The sequence below is a fragment of the Megachile rotundata genome, chromosome 7 (assembly GCF_050947335.1).
Source record: "Megachile rotundata isolate GNS110a chromosome 7, iyMegRotu1, whole genome shotgun sequence".
NCBI lineage: Eukaryota > Metazoa > Arthropoda > Insecta > Hymenoptera > Megachilidae > Megachile > Megachile rotundata.
In genome coordinates, this window is record NC_134989.1 from 12,816,711 (window position 1) to 12,832,527 (window position 15,817).

A 15,817-nucleotide genomic window follows, 5' to 3' on the forward strand; every position below is an offset into this window, starting at 1 on the left:
TATAATTACGCATATTACTACTTTTATCATCATTATGCTTATTATTCTTATTATTATCAATATTATTACGCAAATTACGACTACTATCGTCGCTGGAACCGTAATTATCCTTTCTACTCTTATTTTTACCTATATTATTACGCATATTACTACATTTATGATCATAATCTTTATTATTCTTATTATTATCAATATTATTACGCATATTACGACTATTATCATCGCTGGAACTGCAATTATCCTTACTACTCTTATTTTTACCAATATTATTACGCATATTACTACTTTTATAATCATAATCCTTATTATTCTTATTATTATCAATATTATTACGCATATTACGACTACTATCGTCGCTGGAACTGTAATTATCCTTTCTACTCTTATTTTTACCTATATTATTACGCATATTACGCCTACTATCGTCGCTGGAACTGTAATTATCCTTACTACTCTTATTATTACCAATATTATTACGCATATTACTACTTTTATCATTATTATCCTTATTATTCTTATTATTATCAATATTATTACGCATATTACGACTATTATCATCGCTGGAACTGTAATTATCCTTACTACTCTTATTATTACCAATATTATTACGCATATTACTACTTTTATGATCATAATCCTTATTATTCTTATTATTATCAATATTATTACGCATATTACGACTACTATCGTCGCTGAAACTGTAATTATCCTTACTACTCCTATTTTTATCAATATTATTACGCATATTACTACTTTTATTAACATTATCCTTATTTTTCCTATTATTATCAATATAATTACGCATATTACTACTTTTATCAGCATTATCCTTATTTTTGCTATTATTATCAATATAATTACGCATATTACTACTTTTATCATCATTATGCTTATTATTCTTATTATTATCAATATTATTACGCAAATTACGACTACTATCGTCGCTGGAACCGTAATTATCCTTTCTACTCTTATTTTTACCTATATTATTACGCATATTACTACATTTATGATCATAATCTTTATTATTCTTATTATTATCAATATTATTACGCATATTACGACTATTATCATCGCTGGAACTGCAATTATCCTTACTACTCTTATTTTTACCAATATTATTACGCATATTACTACTTTTATAATCATAATCCTTATTATTCTTATTATTATCAATATTATTACGCATATTACGACTACTATCGTCGCTGGAACTGTAATTATCCTTTCTACTCTTATTTTTACCTATATTATTACGCATATTACGCCTACTATCGTCGCTGGAACTGTAATTATCCTTACTACTCTTATTATTACCAATATTATTACGCATATTACTACTTTTATCATTATTATCCTTATTATTCTTATTATTATCAATATTATTACGCATATTACGACTATTATCATCGCTGGAACTGTAATTATCCTTACTACTCTTATTATTACCAATATTATTACGCATATTACTACTTTTATGATCATAATCCTTATTATTCTTATTATTATCAATATTATTACGCATATTACGACTACTATCGTCGCTGAAACTGTAATTATCCTTACTACTCCTATTTTTATCAATATTATTACGCATATTACTACTCTAATCATCATAATCCTTATTATTCTTATTATTATCAATATTATTACGCATATTACGACTAGTATCGTCGCTGGAACTGTAATTATCCTTACTACACCTATTATTATCAATCTATTACCCATATTATTACTTTTATGATCATAATCCTGATTATTCTTATTATTATCAATATTATTACGCATATTATAACTTTTATGATCATAATCTTTATTAGTCTTATTATTATCAATATTATTACCCATATTATTATTATCAATATTCTTACGCATATTACCACTTTTATTATCATTTTCCTTATTATTCTTATTTATTATCAATATTATTACCTATATTACTATTTTTATCATTACAACTACTATTATTATTATATCCTTGACCTACATAACCTACCCTCCCCTTCGCCATTCCGACATAAACGGTTAGGTTATATCAGGTTAGGTCGCTGCCAAGGGTTAGGTTGGAAAAGGTTAGGTCGGACCCCAGGGTTAGGTTGGAAAAGGTTAGGTCGGACCCTAGGGTTAGGTTATATTAGGTTAGGTCTGGGTACCTAACCTACCAATCCCACCCTGACCTAACCTAATCTGACCTAACCTTAGGCACAGACCTAACCTAATCCAACCTAACCGGTTAGGTTGGAAAAGGTTAGGTGGGACCCTAGGGTTAGGTTATATTAGGTTAGGTCTGGGTACCTAACCTACCTAACCCACCCTGACCTAACCTAATCTGACCTAACCTTAGGCACAGACCTAACCTAATCCAACCTACCCGGTTAGGTTGGAAAAGGTTAGGTCGGACCCTAGGGTTAGGTTATATTAGGTTAGGTCTGGGCCTAAGGTTAGGTCGGATCAGGTTAGGTCAGGGTAGGTTAGGTAGGTTAGGTACCCAGACCTAACCTGATATAACCTAACCCTAGGGTCCGACCTAACCTTTTCCAACCTAACCGGTTAGGTCAGATCAGGTTAGGTCAGGGTGGGTTAGGTAGGTTAGGTACCCAGACCTAACCTAATATAACCTAACCCTAGGGTCCGACCTAACCTTTTCCAACCTAACCGGTTAGGTCAGATCAGGTTAGGTCAGGGTGGGTTAGGTAGGTTAGGTACCCAGACCTAACCTAATATAACCTAACCCTAGGGTCCGACCTAACCTTTTCCAACCTAACCGGTTAGGTCAGATCAGGTTAGGTCAGGGTGGGTTAGGTAGGTTAGGTACCCAGACCTAACCTAATATAACCTAACCCTAGGCCCCGACCTAACCTAATATAACCTAACCCTAGGCCCCGACCTAACCTAATATAACCTAACCTTAGGCCCCGACCTAACCTAATATAACCTAACCCTAGGCCCTGACCTAACCTAATATAACCTAACCTTAGGCCCCGACCTAACCTAATATAACCTAACCCTAGGCCCAGACCTAACCTAATATAACCTAACCTTAGGCCCCGACCTAACCTAATATAACCTAACCCTAGGCCCAGACCTAACCTAATATAACCTAACCTTAGGCCCCGACCTAACCTAATATAACCTAACCCTAGGCCCAGACCTAACGTAATATAACCTAACCTTGGGGCCTGACATAATCCGACCAAACCTTAGGTCCTAACTGATAGTAATTACAGTTGCAATTATAGTACCAACGATAATAATAATAGTAATATGAGGAATGATATATGTTATATTGATAATAATAAGAGTAATAAGGATAATTACAGTTCCAGCGATGATAATAGTCGTAATATGCGTAATAATACTGATAATAATAAGAATAATAAGGATTATGATGATTAAAGTAGTAATATGCGTAATAATATTGATAATAATAGGAATAATAAGGATAATTACAGTTCCAGCAATGATAATAGTCGTAATATGCGTAATAATACTGATAATAATAAGAATAATAAGGATTATGATGATTAAAGTAGTAATATGCGTAATAATATTGGTAATAATAGGAATAATAAGGATAATTACAGTTCCAGCGATGATAATAGTCGTAATATGCGTAATAATATTGATAATAATAAGAATAATAAGGATAATAATAAAAAAAGTAGTAATATGCGTAATAATATTGATAATGATATGAATAATAAGGATAATGATGATAAAAGTAGTAATATGCGTAATAATATTGGTAAAAATAAGAGTCGTAAGGATAATTACAGTTCCATCGATGATAATAGTCGTAATATGCGTAATAATACTGATAATAATAAGAATAATAAAGATTATGATGATAAAAGTAGTAATATGCGTAATAATATTGGTAAAAATAAGAGTAGTAAGGATAATTGCAGTTCCAGCGATGATAATAGTCGTAATATGCGTAATAATATTGATAATAATAAGAATAATAAGGATAATAATGATAAAAGTAGTAATATGCGTAATAATATTGGTAATAATAAGAGTAGTAAGGATAATTACAGTTCCAGCGACGATAGTAGTCGTAATATGCGTAATAATATTGATAATAATAAGAACAATAAGGCTTATGATCATAAAAGTAGTAGTATGCGTAATAATATTGGTAAAAATAAGAGTAGTAAGGATAATTGCAGTTCCAGCGATGATAATAGTCGTAATATGCGTAATAATATTGATAATGATATGAATAATAAGGTTAATGATGATAAAAGTAGTAATATGCGTAATAATATTGGTAATAATAAGAGTAGTAAGGATAATTACAGTTCCAGCGACGATAGTAGTCGTAATATGCGTAATAATATTGATAATAATAAGAACAATAAGGCTTATGATCATAAAAGTAGTAATATGCGTAATAATATTGGTAAAAATAAGAGTAGTAAGGATAATTGCAGTTCCAGCGATGATAATAGTCGTAATATGCGTAATAATATTGATAATGATATGAATAATAAGGTTAATGATGATAAAAGTAGTAATATGCGTAATAATATTGGTAATAATAAGAGTAGTAAGGATAATTACAGTTCCAGCGACGATAGTAGTCGTAATATGCGTAATAATATTGATAATAATAAGAACAATAAGGCTTATGATCATAAAAGTAGTAATATGCGTAATAATATTGGTAAAAATAAGAGTAGTAAGGATAATTGCAGTTCCAGCGATGATAATAGTCGTAATATGCGTAATAATATTGATAATGATATGAATAATAAGGTTAATGATGATAAAAGTAGTAATATGCGTAATAATATTGGTAATAATAAGAGTAGTAAGGATAATTACAGTTCCAGCGACGATAGTAGTCGTAATATGCGTAATAATATTGATAATAATAAGAACAATAAGGCTTATGATCATAAAAGTAGTAATATGCGTAATAATATTGGTAAAAATAAGAGTAGTAAGGATAATTGCAGTTCCAGCGATGATAATAGTCGTAATATGCGTAATAATATTGATAATGATATGAATAATAAGGTTAATGATGATAAAAGTAGTAATATGCGTAATAATATTGGTAATAATAAGAGTAGTAAGGATAATTACAGTTCCAGCGACGATAGTAGTCGTAATATGCGTAATAATATTGATAATAATAAGAACAATAAGGCTTATGATCATAAAAGTAGTAATATGCGTAATAATATTGGTAAAAATAAGAGTAGTAAGGATAATTGCAGTTCCAGCGATGATAATAGTCGTAATATGCGTAATAATATTGATAATGATATGAATAATAAGGTTAATGATGATAAAAGTAGTAATATGCGTAATAATATTGGTAATAATAAGAGTAGTAAGGATAATTACAGTTCCAGCGATGATAATAGTCGTAATATGCGTAATAATACTGATAATAATAAGAATAATAAGGATTATGATGATTAAAGTAGTAATATACGTAATAATATTGGTAAAAATAAGAGTAGTAAGGATAATTACAGTTCCAGCGATGATAATAGTCGTAGTATGCGTAATAATATTGATAATAATAAGAATAATAAGGATTATGATGATTACAGTAGTAATATGCGTAATAATATTGATAATAATAGGAATAATAAGGATTATGATCATAAAAGTAGTAATATGCGTAATAATATTGATAATGATATGAATAATAAGGATAATGATGATAAAAGTAATAATATGGGTAATAATTTTGATGATAATAGTAGTAGTAAGGATAGTCACAGTTCCAGTGATGATAGTAGTCGTAATATACGTAATAATATTGATAATAATAAGTATAATGAGGATAATGATGATTAAAGTAGTAATATGCGTAATAATATTGATAATAATAAGAATAATAAGGATTATGATCATAAATGTAGTAATATGTGTAATAATATTGATAATGATATGAATAATAAGGATAATGATGATAAAAGTAGTAATATGCGTAATAATATTGGTAAAAATAAGAGTAGTAAGGATAATTATAGTTCCAGCGATGATAATAGTCGTAATATGCGTAATAATATTTATAATAATAAGAATAATAAGGATTATGATGGTAAAAGTAGTAATATGCGTAATAATATTGGTAAAAATAAGAGTTGTAAGGATAATTACAGTTCCAGCGATGATAGTAGTCGTAATATACGTAATAATATTTATAATAATAAGAATAATAAGGATTATGATGGTAAAAGTAGTAATATGCGTAATAATATTGGTAAAAATAAGAATAGTAAGGATAATTACAGTTCCAGCGATGATAGTAGTCGTAATATACGTAGTAATATTGATAATAATAAGAATAATAAGGATAATGATGATAAAAGTATTAATATGCGTAATAATATTGGTAAAAATAAGAGTAGTAAGGATAATAATTATAGTTCCATGATAATAGTAATAGTAACATGGGGAATGATATATGTTAAGTCTCCAGGCCTAAGCTGATACAACCTAACCTTAGTCCCTGACCTAACATGATCCGAATTAACCTTAGATCCTGACCTAACATAATATATCGTAACCGTAGGCCTGACCTAATCTAATATAACCTAACCGTAGGCCTGACCTAACCGAATATAACCTAACCGTAAGCCTGACCTAACCTGTTGATTGTCTGTTATGTTTAAGAATGTAATGGAAAGGATTGTAAATAAGTACATGATTTCTTTTGTTTATTTATTGTAACTTCATAAATACATACAATTTGCAAATATATTTTGTACAATTTTTAATTTATGTAACTCTTTATTGGCTTAATTCTTTGTCGAAGAGCGAGGCCGATTGTGTATACATTCAATTTTGGAATTGAAAAATAAAAGCATTTATAACAACGTATTTATTGTTGTTGCACGATTTAATAATATTTTTACCTGAAAGTTAGAACATTAGTAAACAGAAAATGTTAATTATAAAAATAATAAATTGAATAACTATTTATAATGTACAATTGTTGTGACTAAATATATGTGTAATATTAAAAAATAGGACTTACGTTGATTAAATGGAACACAGATATCCTTCCTCCACTTCAATGCTGTAAAGACTAACTCGTCGGTCTGATACAGTGATGAGATATGGGCCGGGTTTTTTCGCGCATGCGCGAGAAATGCAGGAGCGTACGCAGCGTATGTATTTAGTGGCGCCGCTAGATGGCTTTATTATATATTTTGCTTACAGTTATTATAGTACCTTTCCTTTCCATCTGCTCCTCAAATATGAAAATATGTATATAATATAATCTTATGCAACCTATACATTCATATTTCTCAACCAAATTATAAAAATATTTGAAAAATAATGAGGGGTGATTGAGGTACCCTATTTTATTGAAACTTGTACTTTACTGAGACTAAAATTGCCGCGCATGCGCGGAAAAACCCGGCCCATATCTCATCACTGTTCTGATAGCATGGCTTAAACTACCTTTAAGTAACGCGCAGATTACTTCCTGAAGGAACGTAGCTAACTTCAATAGGCTCTAAAACGTAGCTGAATAACATAATTCTTTTAAACATATACTACTTCTAAAATCCAATTAATTTTGTAGCAATAAATGAGCAATAGCTTGCGATAAAGTCTATAATTAAAAAAAATTAAAGTTCTTTTGAATATTAGAAGATTTTAATTTGTATCTCCGGGGCCCAAGAAACTTTTGATACGGTCTTGTAGATACCTCCTTTACCTACTTCGCTTTTATGATAGCCTGTTACTTTATTTTTAGTTCGGTATACAAACGGTTAGATGGCGTTGATCCATTTTTTTCACGCGCGAAATACAATGAAAAACTGATTCATTCAATTACTAACAATACACCTGATTTATTAGTATATTTTGTATTTGTTATATATTGGTACGTGTATGATATATACTCAATGTACTGATAAAGCATCTGTTTTATTTTTACTATAGGAAGAGTCACATAAAAGGTCTTGAAATCATTACATTATCGCCATCTGAACAATGCTTGATCGTTTTATGGAACTAAGCAAAAACTTTAGGATTCGGTGGGAGTTTCCAACCCCTGTTTAGCAAATATGACAGTTAAAACTTAAGCGAATGATTCTGACGATGTCATTGTTTAAAATGAGACCTTTAAAGACGAAAATATTGTTTAACTATAACATTTAGTTACATACATCGATGCAATATACAATTGGGTAATAAATGCGAATTGTTTGACCTTCATAAAGGGGTTCGAACCAGTTAAAATTTTGTATAATTTCCCATCTGAATTGTCATTGAATTTATCAGAATGCAGCGAGACGATATTCTTATCCAAGAAATTGAAGGGATAGATGATTATTTGGGTCCAACTTTTCGGTACGTAAATGTAATTCATTATCGATGATTTTGTTAAAAGACGCGCCCCCAAAACATCCCCTTCACGCAGATGCAGCTTTTATCGCGCATATGCGCACTAGGAGGGTAGAAAATGGGGGTGGATATCTTTATGGTGGAATAAAGAAAAATTTAATTAGGGTTGTATCATGTCCAGGTTGTCAACTAACCAAGTTGACAATCTATTATCAACTATGGTACCAAAACATGAGTACTTATTGTATGAAATAGAGTCCACAGATACTAATAGTATAGGTCTTGTTTTCAGGTATTATTATTCTGAGTTAATCCTTGAAGGAACACAATTTTAAGAGACAAAGTAATTATAAGTGTCACTTTTCCTCTTTTAGAGCAATTTACGATGGACATGAACACCAGAAATTTATGGAAAAGCTGGATGAGCGTATTAAAGCACACGATAAAGATATCGAAAGGATGTGTAATCACCACTATCAAGGTTTCATCGACTCCATTAGAGAACTTTTACAAGTTCGTTCTCAAGCACAACAACTTAATGTTAGTTAGTTATTTATAATTTAATTTTGATCCAAAATAAACAGGGATTCAATGAAATATAACTTCCTTATAGGCTGACATATTAGAACTCGATAAACGTATTACTGCTACTGCTACCAAAGTAATAGAAAAAGGAGAGGAACTTGTTAAAGCTCGTAAAGTGGAGAGTAATATGGCTGCAGCAGTGGACAGTCTTACCATGTGTCTTCCTGTTTTAGCTGCCTATGCAAAGTTAAAGAAACAGCTCAAAGATAAACGTTACTATCCTGCATTGAAAACATTAGAACAATTAGAGCAACATGATTTACCAAAAGTAACAAATTATAGATTTTCTTCGCAAATTACTCAACAAATTCCACAGTGAGTAATGTCACGAGATGAAAGAATATTTGTGTTTACAGCAGATGTTAACTAAAGAGTAATAATTCACAAAAACATATTAAAGTACATTAAGTGACTGATCACTTGAATGATTTTAGACTACGTGAAAATATAAAGGATGCTTCCATGTCTGATTTAAGAGACTTTTTAGAAAATATTAGGAAATACTCGCCAAAAATTGGTGAAGTTGCTATGAGACATGTAAGTGAGACTATCAAAACTTAAAAATAAATTTCATTGTATTTAATATATCATCTTAATTATATAACTCAAGACTCAAGAACAACTAATAATTGAAGCCGAGATTGTTGGTCGGAAAAAGAAAAGACCACAAGTAACTAATTCTTTATCAAATGAATGTGAGGAAGAATTAAGTGCTCAAGATTTAATGGACTTCAGTCCAGTTTATCGCTGTATGCATATTTATACTGTGCTTCGTGAAGGAGATACTTTTAAAGCTTACTACAGACAACAAAGGATGCAACAAGCAAGATTAGTTTTACAATCTCCTATTAATATGGTAAATATTACCACCGGTTTTAGAAGTAAGATGTTCTTTTAACTAAATTTGTCACTTCTCAGCATGAGAGTATAGCTGGTTACCAAACATACTTACAAGGTATCATAGGCTTTTTCGTAGTAGAAGATCATATTCTAAATACTGGCAATGGTTTAGCTACGCGTTCTTATTTAGACGAATTATGGTCTATGGCACTATCGAAAATAGTAAATGCGTTGCGCACTCATTCCGTAAGTGTTAATGAAATATTATTGAATTACTCGTAAGTCGAACTTAACAGTTATTATGATTATGTTTTCTTAGGCGTATTGTACGGATGCAATGCTCATTTTGAAAATAAAAAATCTTATAATGTTGTTTAACACAACTCTAAGTGTAAGTAATCTACTGTATTATAAATTTATTGCGAATAACACAACAATTTTCTTATTACTTTTCTTTTAACAGAATTATGGATATTCTATAGGACAATTATGGGATTTATTACAAGAAATTAGAGTACATTATAACGAGGTTCTAATGCAACATTGGGTTCAAGTATTTAGAGATATTTTAGATGAAGATAGTTTTTTACCAATTCAAGTAAGTTGGTTATTTTTGGAAAGAATCAGCATCTGTTTTATAGGCTAGTATATCTATAATATATTGTCTTAGGTTACTACGCAAGAAGAATATGACAATATTCTTGATTTATTTCCGTATCACGATGAAGAGTTACAGAAAGCAGAATTCCCTAAAAAATTTCCATTTTCTGATATGGTACCAAAGGTTTATCAGCAAGTGAAAGAATTTATTTACGCTTGCTTGAAATTTTCAGAAGACTTAAATTTCACGCAGACAGAAATAGATGAAATGATCTGCAAATCAACGAATTTATTATTAACAAGAACATTTAGTGGATGTTTGTCGTCCTTGTTTCGAAAGCCATCGTTAGCGCTATTGCAAGTTGTTCAAATTATAATAAATACAGGATACCTTGAAAAGTCTACCAAGTATTTAGAAGAATTTGTGTCTAATATTACAGGGTAAGAATTCAATTCATGAGTAGTGGATCTAATACGATATAATGTGAAAAATTTTATAGAACACAGCATGAAGGACAATTAAGTAATATGGGTGTTGAATCAGCTATGTTTCGAGTTGCAAGGGACGATGCTGAGAAGCAAATATGTGAGAAATTAAAAAATAAACTTGACGAGTTTTTAGAATTAGAAAATTATGATTGGAATTTAGCGGAACCTCAAGGACACGCGTCTGGATTTATCACCGACCTCATAGCATTCTTACAAAGTACTTTCACCTGTTTCACTAATTTACCAGTACGTATTTCAGATATTAAAAGACTTATTAGATGTAATACAAATTTTTAATAGCTAAAAATATATACTTTTAGGAAGAAGTTGCACAGGTTGCTTGTAAATCTGCTTGTTCTCATATAGCAAAAGCTATATTAGGAATATTAATTAGTGAAGATGTGAAACAAATATCCATGGGTGCTCTTCAACAAGTCAATTTAGATACTATACAATGTGAGCGTACGTGTTCCATTTTTATTCATAAATAAGATACAATATACGATTACAAAATACTTCTGATGATATTGAATTGATCCGAACATAAAATTAGAATATTTGAATTTTTAGAATTTGCTGCCTCGGAACCTGTTGTCGGTTTACCCGAAGGTACCTTGCTCCAATATTTTGCACAATTAAGACAATTACTAGACTTATTCATGAGTTGGGACTGGCCTACTTATTTTCATGATTATGGTCATGAATCAAGTAAATACAATTTGGTAACTCCAAATATGGCTGTACTTTTGTTAGAGAAGTATGCATCTTGTTTTGTTTAATATAATACTATGCTACGCACTGATATTTACATTTTAACATGGATTCTTATAGGTTAAAGGAATCTGACAAAAAGACAGTGTTTTCTGTACTAAAGAAGAGCGAAAGAGATAAGAAAAAACTTTTAGAAACTGTATTAAAACAATTACGACAATTAGCACAAACTACTCAGCAGTAAATAAAAAAAGTCAGTATGTATATACCTCAGAAAAGATTGTAAATACATAATTTTTAATATATACTGTATGCATAATTCTTTAGAAACTTATTGTAATAAAATTGCGATAAAAAATTTTAATCAGTCATGTATTAACTTTCTTATATTGTCATGATACGGTGAATGTTAAAATAGTTTCTTACGGTTTTTTTTTAAATAACATTTCGCATTACAATAGAAATGACTTATATTTTATTATGCTCATATCGATAATAGCATCAACTTTGCAATGTTCAGTTGCATCGTGATCACCTGTTTTGTTTGTAATTATTAAGAATTTCACGCAACATCGAATTCCAAGCAATAGAATATAATACATCATTTAAATTCCCATTACACTTATTATTTTGTTTTCTCCTAAATTGGCATTGTTATTTTACATGTAAATGAGTTACATATCGTACAATAACTGTACAGCGGGTAAAGTATGACGTATAAAGTCCCAATTCCTAAGTCTTACATGTGTAATTATCTTTAGAATTAAATATTTAAAAAAAAACCACAATAATTGATCATTCTAAAGTTATCCAAATTTCCACATCGATCTAATGATGTTGAATATTCATATTGAAATATAAAGTAAATACATATGTAGATAGATAATTATATTAAGAATAATAAAATAGATTAAATACAAATCAACAAGAATTCCTGTAAAGTAATACCAAGAGCTCAGTGTTTGATTTATGAATCAATTCGATAAGTATTTAATAGAGATAAAACAAATTAATAATATGCATATATAGACCAATTATGATGCATGTGGCACAATTTAATTGGTGATGTATAATGATTAGAGCTAATCATCGATATTGTCAGGATCCACATCATCAGGTAGCATAGAATACTTATTGGAAGCTACGAAATTCTGAAACGAATAAATCATAAATAATTACAATGATTACTATAAATACTATAACTTGTTCAGTTTTCTCACTTACTGGAGCTTGTTCATCTTTTGCCTTTGGCATTCTGCTGATATCGTCTTTCTCTCTATCTTTTCGTTCTCTAAAAAATTATTAGTCAAGACATATATGAAGATATACAATTTTTCACACAAAAAATAATATATGGTCAAAACTATTACCTCTCAGCAGGACGAGTGTCAGTTGATCTTTGAAAACCTCTGGAGGAAGCAGGTCCACCGCGAGAAGACGGTTGTCCTTTAGAATCTCCGTATTGATCTAAATCGTAGAACAATATTTGTACCCATATTGTTTTTAATATATCTATTTATAAACGATTTTAATTTACCAGAATGAGCGGGTTGACTTCGCGGTGTTGATCTTTCGTTTCGTCGATTTCTATCGTCTTCTGATCGCCAAGTTGGCCGACCTCTGTCTCTTTCCTTCTCATCACGACCCTCCTATAAAATATAATTAATACTTAATAAATGAAATAACGACATATGTTATAATATCAACTTCAATTGTAATAAACTTACTCCATTACGTTTGCCCCAAGTACCTTCCTTAGTACCGCGTTTGTCTGAATCGCTGGAGAAAAAGATTTGTTAAATATTTTCAAACTATGTATTATCAAAGAAATTATGTAGTTGCCTGATAGTTTACCCTTCTTCTTTGGACTTCGATTCTGCGTATGATTTTGCAAGACGTTCTTCGATTTCTCTTTCTCTGGCAGTGGTATCTACAGGCTTTGCAGCACCAAATATATTTGTTGAAGGGACATGTGCGGGAGCTGCTGCCGGCGGTGCAGATTCATCTTTGACAGCAGTAGCCTCAATAGGTTTCGTACGAGGCTGTAGCTGCAACTTCGGCCTACTTCTTGGTTCAGCTGTACAATACAAAATTTTATATACTTCCAATATTTTAAATATAATATAATTAGGAATTATTATCGTTTACTGTCAACACTGGATTTTCCTCCTCCTTGTCTACGTGCACCATCTCTGTCCCAATCAGAATCAAAATTACGACGTGGCCCAAAATTGCTCCCTCTATCCCCATCTCTGTCTCTACTACCTTTGTCATAGCGAGACCATTCTTTATCTTTGTCGTCATCTTTAAAACCACCTCTGTCTTTAAACGTTGGTCTTCCTCTGTCACTGCTTTCACGCCATGCACCCGGCTTATTATCGTAATCAGAAGCTAAATGATAAATATATAGTAGTTTTATAATTCTCTTTGAATTAGTAATTTTTGGCGCATGAAAAACTCTATTATTATATAAACATACTATCACGATCATCTCTTCGATCTCTATTGTCATATCGACTTCGATACGAGTCTCCATCTGATGGTAGGGTTTCGTCTCGTGGACCACTTCTCCAATCTCCAGATGTACGTTCGGAATCGTCATAATTGTCTCTACGGTTATCTCTACCCATACGTCCTCCACGACGATCATCATTAACACTATTTGAAACATCAATTCGTACTCTTCTTGTCTTCATAGACTATGAATATAATAATTTATACAAAGTTCTTCTATAGTACAATATAATATGAATATAAGTTTCTATGAAAATGCTTGAACTTACTGTATTAGATAAACAGAGAGCATCAATTAAACTCTGACGATCTTCAAATTCAACATATCCATATCCTTTAAGTTTATTAGAATCTTTTGGCAGACGTATGTTAACGATCTAAAAGCAAATAATGGCTCAAGTTGAAATAATGAAATCAATACTTCACATGAATTATGATAAAACAAAATATTTTCAGATACTGGCCTTCATGTCTGCAAAGAATTCAGTTAAAAATGCTTCATCCACTTCATAAGGAAGATTGGTAAGATATGCTACATAAGGTGGATTAGTAGGGATATCTTCATCAGCAACACGAGGTCCTCGTGCTGCTCTAGGAGCTGTGGGTAGAACTAATGGTTCCTTGCTGCTTCTTGATGAAAATCCTTCTGTCACATAATAATAATATTTTTGAAGGATATTTATCAAAGAAAATTTAATTATATGTATCTAATAAATATATAGTTTAAATCAATTATTAGTCTCTAAAAATGTTTCAACAAATTTCAACAAACTCTTCTTAAGTCTTTGAATAAAACTTTAATGTTATTCAAAAATTAAGAGAGTTTATTTCTTTTAATACCTAATACAATGCATATACAAATATGTATATGTATACATATGTACCTCTAAACTATTACAATAATATAATATAAGGTTAGAGCCTAAACATTGGGAAAATTTCTTTTACCCTGCTCATCGTCCGTTTCATCAGCCCAGCAGCCTGATTTCACTGGTACAGTGGGTGTTCCACTCCCATCAGCAAGGAATGACATTAAATCTAAAGTTTTACCCTTCTTCTTTTTCCCCTTCTTGCCTGCTAAAAATCAAAGTAAATATAAGGCTACATTTTTAAAAAAGAGATCTTTAATATACGGCAGCACAATATTGAAAGCATGCTGCGTATCGTAAAAGGTTTGGTTATGTTACGAAAAAAAATAAGAAAATGTAACAACGTCACCATTTCGAATGTTAAGAACAAAATCAAAAGAATGAAAAATGAATAACTTAACATTATTTGTGAAAAATTTACCTGCAGACATGATTACGGGTCAAATTTAAAGCAACGTAAATCAAATTCGCGTTCCGATGAACCACACGACCAACCTCAGGACCCATAAGGCATGAAACACGTTCTAGATAGATACAAGTCGGTTAATGCCATGTATCACAAAGTTGAGGACAAGAAAATATTTTAACTGAATTACATATAATTTTAATAAATTTTTAATATTAATAATTAAAAATATTTGTTCCTTTATAATTAAAACAAAAAAAAGTTGGAATAATTTGATGTCATCAGTGTCCAGAAATGAAATATGTTTTTAAGCAATAATACAGCAGTTTTCGAACAATAATTTATTAAATATAGTTGAAAAAGTGCATTGACATATAAACTCTTGTAAAAGTCACGTATACAAAATTTTGGAACGCACAGTTTTATTCGAAATTTGAAGTTGTAGCAAACAACAGCCAATTAAAATTGGGCATCG

General features: G+C 30.6%; 2 protein-coding genes across 5 annotated transcripts; one reads left to right on the plus strand and one right to left on the minus strand.

Annotated features, from left to right (window-relative positions):
- The first annotated feature begins 7,950 nt into the window (after window positions 1-7,950).
- Window positions 7,951-11,917, plus strand: Sec15 (exocyst complex component Sec15). Of its 2 annotated transcripts, XM_003703896.3 has the most exons (14): window positions 7,951-8,171; window positions 8,266-8,334; window positions 8,703-8,868; window positions 8,942-9,228; window positions 9,348-9,450; window positions 9,524-9,769; window positions 9,832-9,999; window positions 10,073-10,144; window positions 10,217-10,351; window positions 10,424-10,794; window positions 10,854-11,088; window positions 11,163-11,304; window positions 11,413-11,599; window positions 11,674-11,917. In XM_003703896.3, exons 1-14 carry the CDS (start codon window positions 8,155-8,157, stop codon window positions 11,795-11,797), a joined length of 2,322 nt encoding a protein of 773 aa, XP_003703944.2. In that variant the 5' UTR covers window positions 7,951-8,154; the 3' UTR covers window positions 11,798-11,917. The 2 variants fall into 2 exon arrangements, with proteins under 2 accessions (XP_003703944.2, XP_076389373.1); XM_076533258.1 differs by lacking the exons at window positions 7,951-8,171; window positions 8,266-8,334 and adding an exon at window positions 8,390-8,620.
- Window positions 11,300-15,779, minus strand: eIF4B (eukaryotic translation initiation factor 4B). 3 transcript variants are annotated; one of them, XM_076533304.1, is made up of 13 exons: window positions 15,761-15,779; window positions 15,358-15,460; window positions 15,016-15,144; window positions 14,532-14,710; window positions 14,337-14,444; window positions 14,033-14,252; window positions 13,702-13,944; window positions 13,408-13,630; window positions 13,281-13,332; window positions 13,091-13,202; window positions 12,924-13,020; window positions 12,778-12,844; window positions 11,300-12,704 (listed from the first exon to the last, which is right to left on the minus strand). In XM_076533304.1, the coding sequence occupies exons 2-13, from the start codon at window positions 15,365-15,367 to the stop codon at window positions 12,636-12,638; spliced, it is 1,509 nt and encodes a 502-aa protein (XP_076389419.1). In that variant the 5' UTR covers window positions 15,368-15,460; window positions 15,761-15,779; the 3' UTR covers window positions 11,300-12,635. The 3 variants fall into 3 exon arrangements, with proteins under 3 accessions (XP_076389419.1, XP_003703921.1, XP_076389420.1); XM_003703873.3 differs by having other exon boundaries at window positions 14,532-14,713; XM_076533305.1 differs by having other exon boundaries at window positions 14,532-14,713; window positions 15,016-15,141; window positions 15,761-15,777.
- Between the last annotated feature and the right edge of the window lie 38 nt (window positions 15,780-15,817).